A 14,821-nucleotide genomic window follows, 5' to 3' on the forward strand; every position below is an offset into this window, starting at 1 on the left:
CTAAGACTAGTAACGACATAAAAATGAAAATCAACATACTTAGACAGAATTAGGGACAATGCATCAAGTATGGTCAACCACATTGAATCAACCATAGACATGCAGAGAACTGCAGTTTCCCCAGTACATTTTGCTGGTGGGTCAGAGTCACATCTTGGGGATTCAAGCTGATTCAAAGGAACATTTGAGAATAAGAAATTGAGCGGACATATACAAGTCAGTTACAATAGGAAGCAATAACAAGAACCGTGATATGTTGCAGATATACCAAATATGATCTGTATGTCCGAATACAGTTCCCATTTATTTCCGTTGTGGGCAAATATATCTCTGCCTGCGTGAATGTACATAATAATATGCACAAGGAATTACCTCACCAACATCCACTGCCTCATCTGTCAAAGTAGCCACTGTAAAGACAACACCTAGCAAACCTTCAATGGCCAATGTTATTGCATGGGCTTCGCTAGCAACCAAAACAGCAGTATTGGACGCATCATTGTCTAAGATCCATTCAATCCCTGCCAAAGGTGTAAAATAGGCATGTGGTGTCACCATCAAACACTACCAAACAGAGGACTGATCAAACATTCGAATAAAAACAATGCAAGATCTGCAGAAAGATTAGCACACGTATTCCGGAAGTTAAAACTGATGTCTCACTACTTCTCTCAATACTCAATAGGGGGGCAAAGATAACTTAAATACACATCAAACTAGAGGGCGGGAAGTAATACGCGTTACATGTATATGCATGTAACATGTTCCAATATTCTATCTTCATTCACATGTAACAATCATATATGTGAATTTCTTGTGTTTAGCATAACCCCCGTCTTAGTTCTTAAAGCTAGAAAGCCAATAGACCTCACTGTCGCACAATCAATCTCTAATGCTATCGATCTCATAAATCGACCTCAGCTCCTATGCTTGCTGCCTGACTGGGATGCGCATCCTCTGATACTTGGGATCAGCAGAATTCTAAAACTACGGAACCAACTGTTTCGCACCGGGAGAACAACATGCGGAGCAACGACCCCAAGAGTTTGATATTCCCCCATGGCACAGCCAGAAATTGCAGAGGAGCAGGATCCGAAGCGGTGGCTGCTACAAGAATGGAATATTCCAAAGCATTCGCTTTGGAAAGAATTTGAACTAATTGTGCCACAGTTGAGCGTTTCTGCCCAATTGCTACATAGACACAATACAATGTCTCACTCTCCGAGGTGGCCCTTGAGTTCATTTGCTTTTGTGTTAGATGATGGATCTATTTGTATCTAGTGTAATTATATGTCTTATCATGTAATTAGTTTAAGTATCTAGGACCGTAGTGCAATTATTATACAGCTTGTATATATATATTTTACGTTGAATGAAATTAACTTTAATGGGTTTTCTCCCTATTATGATTACCCTAAAACTGAACATGGTATCAAAGCGATAGAACCTGGCGACCTACGACATTCTTCTCGTCGCTGCGTGAACAGTACTTTTCTGGTGAACAGTGATCGTGAACAGCGGCCGCGTGAACAGTGTCGTGAATAGTGATCGTGAACAGTTATCGTGTGAACAGTGCTTTGTGAAGAGTTCTTCGATCAGGTGGGGCTTGCCGTCACCGTCGATCAGATCTGTTCTCGCCGATCAAATCTATTTTTTTTTCTTTTTCAACACTGTTTCAGTCAGATCCGAAGGTATTCAGTTGATTTTTTTTTGAGGTTCTAGGGTTTTTGCAACCTTTATTTTTTATTTTTGGAGTTCTAAAGTTGCTGGGAACATTGTTTATTGTTTGTTTGGCATTATTGTTCTGCTTTCCAGATGTCAGAAGAGAAAAAACAGGCTTCCGCTAGTGGCAAGGATGAGTTGAGTCGTGTGGGGACTCTGGATAACCCTCCACTGGATATTTGTCCCATCAAACTGGATGGCACAAATTATTTACTTTGGTCTCGTACTTTTACATTAGCCATTGAAGCTAAAGGGATGTCTGAGTTCATTGAAGGCCCTGTTTCTGAGCCTACTACTGATGTTGAACTCAAGACGTTTAAGTCTCGTCGATCTTTAGCCATGACTTGGTTGTTTAATTCTATGAAGGCTGATATTCGTAGTCCTTTCTTGCTTCTTAACACTCCATATCAGATTTAGACTATTGCCACACAGACTTATTCTCAGCAGGGCAATGATGCTCAGTGTTTTGAGTTGCGAAAGCGACTTCGTACTATGGATCAACACAATCGATCTGTTGCTGTTTACTTTGCTGATCTTAGTGGGGCCTGGCAAGAATTTGATTATTATCAGGGGTTTCAAGCAGTCTGTTCCGTTGATGCTGGTGCTTGGTTAAAAAGAATAGAGAAAGAGCGTGTGTATGACTTTCTTGCTGGTCTTGATGTGGAGTATGATCCAATTAGAGTGCAGGTGTTGGGTCGTGTTCCGTTTCCATCTTTGGGAGAGGCCTATGCCATTGTTCAACAGGAGGAGAGCAGAAGGGGTGCTATGTTACAAGCTCCTACTTCTGATCGTTCTGCATTGGTTGCTATTCCACAGGGACAGTTTGGGTCTGGCAGTGGAAAGTCTCAGTCTGGTACTACCAGTGGGACCATAGACCGTATGTCACTCCAGTGTGATTATTGACACAACACTGGACATACCAAGGACTTCTGTTGGAAGTTACATGGTCGTCCTTCTTGTGGGCGAGGCAGTGGACGTGGAGGTCGAGGTCGTGGTCTCGGGCGTTCTCAGGCTCAGGCACATGTTTCAGAGTTTGCTACCTTGTCTGATTCTGGGTTCAGTACAGGAGTTCAGTCACCTTCTGATTCTGTTGGCGGTTTCTCTCAGGGGGAGATGCAAGCTCTCAGACGTCTTATGGCTCAGGCTGATTCTTCCTCTACTATAGCTCCTACTTCCACAGTAGCTCCTACTGCATCCTATTTTGCTCATTCAGGTATTCCAGCTAGTGCATTTACTGCCTCCTCTGGTATTCCTTGAATTATCGATTCTGGTGCTTCAGATCATATGACAGGTTGTTCCTCTGTTTTTGATTCTTATTCCACTTGTTCTGGTAAGGATAAGGTTCGAATTGCCGATGGATCGTTCTCTGCTATTTCAAGGAAAGGTTCCGTTCGCTATTCTCCCTCTATCTCTCTCTCTCTTCAGTCCTTCATATTCCAAACTTTGCCACTAACCTTCTTTCAGTTAGTAGTTTTACCCATTCTGCAAACTGTTCTGTGACATTTTTTCCTACTCACTGTATCTTTCAGGAACTGGAAACGGGGAAGGTGATTGGCAGTGGTAAAGCACATGGTGGTATCTATTATCTAGAGCATGCACCTCATCCATCTCAGCCATCTTTATCATGTGAACAAGCTCTACGGGCAGATATGAGTTCCACTCTTTCTTTGTTACATCGGTGGCACCGTAGATTGGGTCATCCCTCTTTTGGGATATTAGAGAAACTTTTTCCTACTTTAGTTAAACATTGTCCTATGGATCAGTTTTTTTGCGAAGCCTGTGAGTTTGAAAAACATAAACGCTCTTTTTATGCACCTATTAATAAACGAAGTGATTCTCCATTTATGGTTATCCATTCTGATGTTTGGGGTCCTTCTCCTGTTACTTCTTTAAAGGGCTATCGATGGTTTGTTACTGTTATTGATTGTTATTCTCGTGCCACATGGGTGTACTTACTCCAGTCAAAAAATGAAGTATTTTCCTGCTTCAAATCTTTTCATAAGATGGTGTGCACTCAATTTGATACACGTATTAAAATTCTTCGGAGTGATAATGGGACTGAGTATATTGATAAGATTTTTCGGACATATCTAGATGATAATGGTATTATTTTTCAGACGACTTGCGTTGACACTCCACAACAAAATGGAGTCGCTGAGCGTAAAAATCGTCATCTTGCTGAGGTCGCTCGATCTCTTTTGTTCACTATGAATGTTCCTAAATACTTATGGGGAGAAGCTATTTTAACTGCTACATATCTTATCAACCGTATGCCATCAAGTGTCCTTAATTTTAAAACACCCATTGAGTGCCTGCCAAGCAGTTGTCGAGTTACGACTCTTCCACCTAGGGTGTTTGGTTGTGTGTGTTTTGTTCATGCCCCAAAACCTTCTGGGGCAAGCTAGGACATAAAGCCCATAAGTGTATTTTTGTTGGGTACTCTCCTACCAAAAAAGGCTATAAGTGTTACGATCCTTATTCAAGGAAGATGTTTGTCTCTATGGATGTTACCTTTTGGGAAACAGAGGTTTTTTATTCTCCCTCTAAACCATCTCTTCAGGGGGAGCATCAACAGGAGGAAGAGATGTTTACCTTTTATAATCATAGTGAGGGGGAGAAATTTTTCTATGATCATAGTGAAGGGGAGAAGGAAAACACTAAAGAGGAACCAGTATTTGTTGAAAGGGAAACGCATGATATTGGTGGTGACATTGAGGAACAACTACCTACACGACGACGATTGCAGGGAGCTGGCTTACAGAGGTATGCTAGACGGAAAAATGGAAAGTCTTCATGTACGTTACCACTTTGTCAATCACAATCACCCAATCCAGTTCCAAATTCCTCAGCTGACTCTTCTGGTAATGATTCTTCTTTTATTGAATCTCCTCCTATGGATCCTGACAATCGTCCTATTGCTATTCGAAAAGGTGTTAGATCTTGTACTCAACATCCTATTTCGCAATTTGTTTTTTATGACCGTTTGTCTCCTTCGTACCGTGCATTTGTCTCTTCTCTTTCTTCTATATCTATTCCACAGAATTGGCAAGATGCATTCAAGATACCTAAGTGGAAAGGAGCTATGGTAGAAGAGATGACAGCTTTGAAAAAGAATGGCACCTGGGATCTAGTGTCACTTCCAGGAGGGAAGAAACCAGTGGGCTGCAAGTGGGTGTTCACTATTAAGCAAAAGGCTGATGGTACAGTTGAGAGATACAAGGCAAGGCTTGTTGCCAGAGGTTTTACTCAAACTTATGGTATTGACTATGAGGAGACGTTTGCTCCGGTAGCGAAGATGAATTCTGTGCGAGCTCTCCTCTCGTGTGCTGCCCACTTGAATTGGCCTCTTCAACAGTTTGATGTGAAAAATGCATTTCTCCATGGTGATTTAGAGGAGGAAGTTTATATGGATATTCCACCAGGTTTCTCTTCTCTTGCAAGTGAAGGAAAGGTGTGTAGATTAAAGAAGGCACTTTATGGGCTGAAGCAGTCACCTAGAGCCTGGTTTGGCAGGTTTTCTAAGGCTATGCTGAGTTTTGGTTACAAGCAGAGCCATGCAGATCATACGATGTTTATCCGGCGAAGCAATGGTAAGATTGCTGTCCTTATTGTTTATGTTGATGACATAATAATGACAGGCAATGTTGTGAGTGAGATTCATAACCTTAAGTCTCGTCTAGCTCAAGAGTTCGAGATTAAGGACTTGGGATCATTGAGATACTTCCTTGGAATGGAAGTAGCGAGGTCTGATAGAGGTATCTTTATTTCCCAACGCAAGTATATACTTGATTTTTTGGAAGAAACAGGCATGTTGGGCTGTAGACCTGCAGATTCTCCTATTGAGGTGAATCATCATCTTAGTGGAGATGTGGGGGAGCGTACTGATAAAGAGAGGTATCAGCGACTTGTGGGTCGACTAATATACTTGGCCCACACTCGACCAGATATTACTTATGCAGTAGGTGTTGTTAGTCAGTTTATGCATGATCCTCGTACTTCACATCTAGATGCAGTTTATCGTATTTTGAGGTATCTAAAATCAGCTCCAGGAAAAGAAATTTTGTTCTCTAATCATGGCCATTTGCGATTGGAGGCATTCACTGATGCTGACTGGGCTGGTTCTGTGGATGATAGGCGCTCTACTTCTGGCTATTGCACTTTCCTTGGGGGTAATCTGATTACTTGGCGAAGTAAGAAGCAATCGGTAGTCGCTAGGTCTAGCGCAGAAGCTGAATATAGAGCTATGGCTAATGGTGTTTGTGAGCTCTTGTGGCTCCAAACTTTGTTACTTGATTTGGGGTTTGCTGATAGTGTTCCGATGAAACTTTACTGCGACAATAAAGCTGCCATTAACATTGCTCATAATCCCGTTCAGCATGACAAAACGAAGCACATAGAGATTGATCGACACTTCATCAAGGAAAAATTGAACGAGGGTTTGATATGTATGCCGTTTGTGAGATCTGGAGATCAGTTAGCTGATATATTCACAAAAGGGCTGGGTAGCAAGAGTTTTCATCCTATTGTGTTCAAATTGGGCTTGATTGATATCTTCGCACCAACTTGAGGGGGAGTGTTAGATGATGGATCTATTTGTATCTAGTGTAATTATATGTCTTATCATGTAATTAGTTTAAGTATCTAGGACCGTAGTGCAATTATTATACAGCTTGTATATATATATTTTACGTTGAATGAAATTAACTCTAATGGGTTTTCTCCCTATTATGATTACCCTAAAACTGAACATTTTGGTTTAATATGGTATCGATAGCAATAGCGGTTTTTCCAGTTTGTCGGTCGCTGATTATCAGTTCTCGCTGACCACAGCCTATAGGAACCAGGCTATCCACCACTTTTAAACCTGTTTGCATAGGCTCATGCACAGGCCAACTTCAATTCACCAAACCAAGGTTCATCTTGTGTAGAGATTGTTGACTCGTACAAGGATATTGAGTAAACGGTTGATGTATCAGATTCGACCCTAGCCTTCGTAGCATGCATTCCCATCCCGGGTATCCAATCCCGCCGCTCAGATGTCCAGCGGATTCCTGGGCCTTGACGAATGGCCGGCCACCTTTCACGTTAAAATGTCTCGAAAGTAATATGATCGATCTTTGCCCACAGATCACGAATCCTTGAGAAAATATATTAAGAACACCTGAACAAGGCATTCTGCCACTGAACTCAATCATGTAAACTACAGACTCATCATCATCTCCCGATACATGGAGGCCTTCCTGCTGATGGATGCTGAGCAGGCCCTTAATGATATTCGTGAGCACAGAAAGCTCACACAAGGGGTAATATCAGAACTTCCCCATGACTCATGCTGAATCCATTCACACCTCCCAAGTTTCTCAGTACCCAAACCAAACGCGTTGATTTTCTTATTTATTAGTACGCAAACTGCCATCTTCTCACCAACACCATCCACCACCCAACCCAGCCAGTGCAGCCACTATTGCACTGCCTTGCCTCACCCTGCACTGCCAAAAGCTAAATCACTCCAGCCCTCCTCTCCACCATTCCACCCCTCCCCAGCCACCTCCTTTACCTTCCCTCTCAGAAATCTCAAAGTTGAGTTGAGTTCATCTTCTCCTCACTAGAATTGGATCTGGGAAGGACGGTTCAGATAAAAGAAGCTAGAATGATTCCCACTAGCGGATTTTTAGACATCTCTGGAGTTGATTTGACGATTTCGAGAGAGAGAGAGAGTGAGTTGAGTTCATCTTCTCCTCACTAGGATTGGATCTGGGAAGGACGGTTCAGATAAAAGAAGCTAGAATGATTCCCACTAGCGGATTTTTAGACATCTCTGGAGTTGATTTGACGATTTCGAGTTGAGAGAGAGAGTTTCGAGAGAGAGAGAGCAGAGAGAGAGCATATAACTGTGGCTGAAACTCGTCCAATTCACCAGATCCAAACCCTATGCACCTGTTCGTCATTTGGGAATAGAACATCGCTGTTTCATTGGTGGTTGGGAATTGAACACCCCTGCTTCGTTTGGCGGTGGAGTTCCAACAATGCTGCGGCATTTTGGCAAGTGAAAATCAAACACCAAAGCTCCATGGATTCTTCTCTCTTATTTACCAGCCCCAAGTTCTCCTATAAATCAAGTGAGGTTTTTTCCTGCTGGGATTCTCGGAAAAGTTCCGAAAGAACAAAGTATCAATGCTCAAGACTCGAATTTGTTTACTTTGGTCTGTGTTTTGGGGACTATTATCATCTGGGTTGTGGGAATTGTTTCCCCAATATAACTTCCAAAAACAGCAGAGTTTAGGGAGTCGAAATGAAAAAATTCAGTGATATTTTGTTCTCGACATTTTGTTGATGACCCAATTTGTTTGAGGGAACTGTATGTTCTACTGCGAAAATGCAAGAACCAGTGTTTCATTCTGTTTCTTTTTTTCCTTTCTCAAGAGTAGTTCATTAATTTAATTCTGTGTCTTACTGAAATTTTGACCTACTTTAATATTAGTTTTAAGTTTGATAGAACTTACGTAGATTATTTCTTAACTTTGTTCAAAGTTCCAAGATTGAAGGAAGGAGACTGATAGTGGAGGGCGCCGGGCGGTGGCCGAAGAGAAGGAAATAGGGTGGGAACAGAGAAATAAGGGGTAGTTTTGAGGAATGAGTAAGTTAGAAGTGGGTACTCAGAACTTAGGGGTGTGTGAATAGTATCTCCCCACCCTCGCACCCCCCTTCTTCTTCTCTCTCTCTCCCAGTGAACATCTATAGCTGGTAAAAACCTAATCTTGTTTAAGTTCTGAACTTGTACCCTTTTCAGATTTCACCCTCAAAAGTTGAAGCTAACAACAATAATATTTTCAACAAAATTCAACAAAATATGGTAATTCAGTCTGAAAAAGAGAGGAAAAAAGTAAAGCACACAAAACAACCATATAGTTTTTGCTTTTGGCATGAAAGAAATTCCTGTAAACATGGAACAATTACACTAATACCGGGCCATACCCAGGGGAAGAAAAGAAACGAAACCAACATCACGAGGAGCAAAGCAAGCTACGTACAAAAGTAAAAACTAAAAATAAAACAGAGACCAAAATTATATCCTCCAATTAAGGCCCCATCCTGAGTCTGAAACTGAAACCCTTTTGACAAAAATGTTGGGCTGAGCATCAGGCAGCAGCAAAGAGAGAGCCTAGAAGCTATTCGTCATCTCAACCCACAAATTTGACAAGATAACACCTCATCTTTCCATAGTTTATCACATACCAACAAACCAGGCAGCTCAATAAACATGTACCTTTAGCTTTGCTACTGAACATTCCAGCAACAGCTGCCAGACTTTCTTCACTGGTGTCCTGAACCTGAAAATGTTACATCCATTCCAGGAATATTTAAGGCAGCGTACTTTCTACAACAATTTCCTTTATCATGCACAATAAGTATAAAAAATATCAACCTCAGTATCCAAAAAAAATTGCATATAGACGAGAGTCAATGGCCAAAGGAAAAACAGACGGAAAGGCTCTTAGCTGTTGCGTTCATGAAGCCTAATTTGGTTTGGTTTGGTTTTCCATGCCGACTATGACAGAGTTTGACCCGCACTTGCGGAACTGTTGTGATATTACACTGATGCTTTCCCTCAAACGTTCCCATCCAAGTTATCTCCCATGCAAGATATTAAACATTTTGTTAAATTGGTGCCCGGATGAGCCTCCTACCAAAGCAATCTAGGGGGTTTCACCAGGTCACCAAGAGAGGGGGAAGAACTCCAGAAACATGTTGGAGATCTATTGGCTAAAGCCTCCATCAAGTGAAAGTTTTAGTCATTGTGTGATCCAAACTCTTCCAAATTCTATGAAAAATGGTTCTTGGAATATTAGGAGATCTGGGGTGATCTGTTTGATGACCTTGGTTCACAAGAAGCATGCCAAATGGGTGTTTATTACCATCAAAACAAGGCGCATAAAACCTAATTCATATTGACAGAGGGAGATCTTGTTTAAGTAATTCTGAGCATGGAAACGAGCTGCATGTCCCTATCTAAGCTTCCTGATAAAAATCAGCTCACGTCTTGCTAAAAAGCTGATTTGTCATATCTAGCTGCCGTCCCACCTTCAGGACAAGACAATTTCATAGAGAAGTTTAGTGCATATTTCTTATCAATATAAGCTGATAGCTTGAAGGAAAGATTGTGGGTCCCAGGATCACCAAGAGGCCTTTTTGGTCCAAAAGAAAGTTACTATGGTACTGTTTAAAGTTACTTTTACTTATTCAAAGTTATCAGTAACTATGGTCAGAGGACTGTTTCAAGAAATTTAACATCATGGGTCCATACGATTTGGCGCTATAAATGCAATTAGAGGTTATGCGCCCCAATCCTCTGACCTAAAATTTAAATGACACATCATTTAATACCGTGTGTCCCATAGGACCACTTCATTAATGCTATTTAACCTTTTTATTGTTATTTTTATATCTTTGCTGTCGGGATTCGAATATTATCTATGCATATGTAATTATATTTGAAGACTTGAAGTCTATCAGATGACAAACGAAAACGTATCTGCGGCTTTTATATAAGATATAAATTCAACGCCCCAAGTCCAATAACAATTTATAATGTATGCAAAGCTTTCTTATTTCACAAACGTGGATGAACAGTGTACATTACCCAAAATTTTGCTTCAAGGTGTCCATACTTAAAACCCTATCATAGGAACTCATATACATTAGTAGGGTAAGAAACTATGCTATGGCCAATAAATTGATGATTAAGTGGGGTATATCTTTAACCTGTACACTTGAAACAACCCGGGCAAGAGCTTTTACCATACCATCCACAACATTCGTGTTCTTGGGATTCCTGTGAGGAAGATCACAAGCAATGACTTAAACAATAGGCATAATAAAGGAAATCTAGACGAGAACTGAAGATTGAGTTCCCCTTTTTGTTTTTTCACAAAGAAAGAGTTAAGAGGTCTATTTTCTTCAAATAGAAACTTTAAGAGAAACTGGTCAAGTTACTACCACCAATGTCAATATTACTTGTCAAAAAGTGAAGTGTCTTCGAAATTAAAATGGTGGTAACATTTTCATCCTCAATATGCAACACTAACATAATCTAAAAACATTTCCAACACAAGGTTATCTTTTGAAAGTAGCTCACCCGCTCAAAAACATCACTTGCATGGTAGCACTGATTTCGTTTTTTGCTCTTTTTCTAGGGGTGGGTGCAGATGAATATGATAAGAAGTAGAGGCATAGAGCACAGTGGGGAAATAAAGGACACTCAACTAGTGAACTACAGCATATTCTGGCTATATAGAAAAATGAGCATACAGGACAGTGGGGAAACAAACGACACTCAACAACGTGTATTCTGGCTAGATAGAAAAATCATGATATGCATGTTAGACCACCAATTGTTCAAAAAGCTTAAGTTGCAACTTGTAATGAAACGGACCCAAAAATGCATACCAAGAATTGTTCTACATTGTGGTCTCAGGAGTCAGGATATGCATCGGTATCAGATACAGACAGTATTGATCGTTACCTATGATGCACCGACATGGACACGGACACCGAAACCGACACCGGGACACGGGAATTCTAAAAAAATGGGGACACGGACACGGCGGGGGACACGCCACGTGTATATTTATTTATATAAATAAATAATTATAGTTTAACACACAAATTTTTTAAAAATTATAATTTGGCCCCAAATTTAAAAAAATATATTACAGTTTGACCCCCAATTTTTTCAAAAATTACAGTTTGGCCCCCAAAATTTTAAAAAAATTGCAGTTTGGCCCCTGCTGTGTCCCCCTCAAAATTTAATATTAAAATATGGGACAAGCCACGTGGTGTGTCCCGTACGTATCTCCGAGGTGTCCTGACACTGCGATTCTTCAACGTCTAGAGGTGTCGGTGCTTCATAGATCGTTACATATGTAGAGACCCGTGTCTAATTTCAATTTATCACCATGGATCAAGTGAGGGATCCCTTATTTTTGTTAAAATGTGGACCTCCCCTTTCCTGATCAAATTTTGATGGTCTGAACCGTTCAATGTGTGCAGAATGTGATTTTAAGGGTCCCCACAAGAAATTAGCAAAATATATGACCGGGAAGTGCTTGTTATGAGCAGTTTTTAATTGAACCGTTCAATGAAAACTGCTTAGATCGAGCACTTCCCAGTCATATTTTTTGCTGATTTCTCGCGGAGACCCTTAAAATCACGTTCTGATCACATTGAACGGTTTGGATCATCGAAAATTGATCGGGATCATGAGGTCGGTATTTTATTAAAATAAAGGATCCCTTATGGGATCCTGACTGTTCAATTTATTTTATTTAGTAATGTGGTTACTTCTTATCATAATTAATAGTTATGAGAGCCACAAAATATTTTTTTATATAGATGTTCATATATGTGTGTATGTATGTTTGGTTGATCTGGCATGAGTTGTGTGCCATGGTATAACAGATTACTAACATTTAGAGTTGATTTATATATAATAAATTGGTAGTCATGGGAGCATTAGTGTAATAACTTGTAACATGTTAGAAGGTGGAGCAAGAGTCAAATACTTGGAGGGGTCCTAGTGCAATTTCTACCCTTGAATCTTCAAAGGATCAGAGAACTTCGTTCTCTTTTTTCCTACGTGCTCATGGGTATCCACTTCATCTCATCATATTTTTAGCAATCAAGGCTAGGAGGAAGATTGTTCTTGGTGGGCTACAACACGATCAAGCTTGGAGCACCTAGGGTTTCTAGCAATTTGGGTTTTTGCTCTTTGAGGTAGGGTTTTCTATTAGCTACTTAAAATGCAGGTAGTGTGTTTGGGAACTAATTATTTTTTTGTGTTCAAGTAGTATATTGATCTATGAAAAGACAATCCCTAATTTGGATGATATTGTGTAAACTTGATATTTAACATGAAGATTGAAATAGATGGACCTAACGTTTGATTGGGTGTAGGAGTTAGCAAATGTTTCACCTTATACTTCAAGTTAGCAACTTCTCTTTTGAGAATCATCACAGCTGTTGACACCAGATTTTGCCCTACCTATTACCATTAAAGATAATTAGAGACATTACGATTCCCTGGATTGAACCAATCAGGATCACTTACGATTAAGTAAATTATACATAGAGAGACGCACAATTCCCAGCACAGGTAAAAGGGTGCAATAAGTATCATATTGCTCCCACGGTAAGATGTGCGGCCTTTCGTTTTAACGAGCATCAAAAAACATCTGCATGTGCATAGCCTAGGCATGATGCACATGATTTTGGGACAAGCATAGTCCCCGACTCCCCCTTCTGCTTAATGGTCAAAAAACGGGTCCCAGTAACTCTAATTTTGATCAACCGGCCAGAACAGCCTTTGAGAGATTTATTCTCACATTGACGCCGACAGATGTGTTTGATCCAACATTACTGAGAGATCTGTTCAGCCCTCATCAAAATCGGATAAAATTGACTGCTGGATTGTCACACGACTTTGCCAGCCTCCAGTAAAACAGGCCATTTGTGCTCAAAACTCCTTGCACGCACTTGAAAATCACCAAACGTCTTATATATTGAATATGATGTCCCTAAGCCTCACGTCAAGTTTTGTGCGTAACGGAACTCGTTATTTTTACGGACACCACATCTTCTAAAATGGATAATAATTTTGATCACGTACTTCGAGATCAAATTTCTTGAACCCTAGGATTTCTCATACTTGCGACTGCGAAAGTCTCAATAAAATTTCAGGTCAACCGGACTATGTTTGATCATGCGATTGGGCACAGCGCTAGAAATCAACTGAGAGGCTATACCCAGATTTTCTCAAAACTCACAGGTGATCTTCCATTTCCTGTCAAAGTCTTTACCCTGATTTTTCCAGAAATCCCGGGCGATCTTCCATTTCCTGCCAGAGGCTATACCCAAATTTTCCCAAAAATCCTGGGCGACCTTCCATTTCCTGTCAGAAGCTACACCCATATTTCGCCATAAATCCTGAGCAATCTTCCATTTCCTGCTAGAGGCTATAACCAGGACTTTTCATCTAATTTTCGCCGGAAGCTCTGCTCGACTTTTCCCGAGCCATCATCTGGAATCTGTAAGTAAATTCCAATTATGTATTTCAAAATTGTCTAGTTTTTACTTTGAAACCTATAGCTTAGCTAGTCCTGAGCCAAGCAAATATCGTCAATCTGTTGCGCCGCTCGGCCCAGTAGCGATCAGCCATTTCCTGTCAGAGGCTATACCCAGATTTCTCCAGAAATCCCAGTCAACGGTCAATCTTGATTTCCCTGCCGAAAGCTATACCCAGATTTTCCCAAAAATTCCGAGCAATCGTCCATTTCCTGCCAGAAGATCGCCCAAGATTATTGGGGAAATCTAGGTATAGCCATGGCAGGGAAAGGGTAAAAAGCCTGAAAAGTAGGGAAATATATAGGAAAAAGTAGGTATTTTAGCGGAGCTTCTCTAGTATTCAGAGGCTAGAGAGAAGGTAGAGAGAAGTTGGAATCGGAAGTTCTCTTGAAAAATGGAGGAAAGAGATGCTATTTATACTTTATAGTCAAAATAAGGGATTCGCTTAGTCATGAAGCAAAAAATTTGTGGCTTAAAATGGAGAGATGTGTCACCACAAGAAGTTGACACATAGTTTACGTGGTCATGAAGCACAAATTTGTGGATTTAAATTGGGAGATGTGGCACCACAAAAAGTTGAAACATAGCTTTACTTGGTCGTAAAGGAAAAAGGTCACGTTTGGGATGCCCGAAATGCGTCCTAAAAAGGTTTATGTAAATTTGTTCAGGGCGGTCCCCAAAGGTTTTGGGGACGTTCCAGTGGCAGCATCTATTTTCCAACATTATCACCAGACCATCGGGAAAACAATCATGCAGTTCTCGGTTGATTTCTAGCTACATGATATTGAATGACCAAACATAGTCCGATTGACCTGAAATTTTACTGAGACCTTCGTAATCGCAAGTATAAAAATATTGAACAAGCAGTTAAATGTTAATTCGTGACAATGTGGATTTCAATCTTTGTGCCTTGAATCACTACCTTTTAGGGTTCAAAATCCCTTGCTGGTAGTTTGAAATCTAGTCAGATAACCTGGTA

At 40.6% G+C, this 14,821-nt stretch overlaps 1 protein-coding gene across 5 annotated transcripts in view; it reads right to left on the minus strand.

Annotated features, from left to right (window-relative positions):
• LOC131325232 (uncharacterized) overlaps positions 1–14,821 on the minus strand; it is a 62,012-nt gene that overhangs the window by 25,215 nt on the left and 21,976 nt on the right. For all 5 annotated transcript variants that reach the window (XR_009199613.1, XM_058357370.1, XM_058357369.1 and 2 more), the window contains 4 exons: positions 10,486–10,555; positions 8,990–9,053; positions 373–521; positions 40–167 (listed from right to left, as the gene is read on the minus strand). Coding sequence is in view for 4 of the 5 variants with exons in the window: in XM_058357370.1 (XP_058213353.1) it covers positions 40–167; positions 373–521; positions 8,990–9,053; positions 10,486–10,555 (411 nt within the window). In the remaining variant the exon portion in view is untranslated. The remainder of the gene's footprint in view (positions 1–39; positions 168–372; positions 522–8,989; positions 9,054–10,485; positions 10,556–14,821) is intronic.

The sequence above is a fragment of the Rhododendron vialii genome, chromosome 5a, assembly GCF_030253575.1.
Source record: "Rhododendron vialii isolate Sample 1 chromosome 5a, ASM3025357v1".
In the NCBI taxonomy this organism is placed as follows: domain Eukaryota; kingdom Viridiplantae; phylum Streptophyta; class Magnoliopsida; order Ericales; family Ericaceae; genus Rhododendron; species Rhododendron vialii.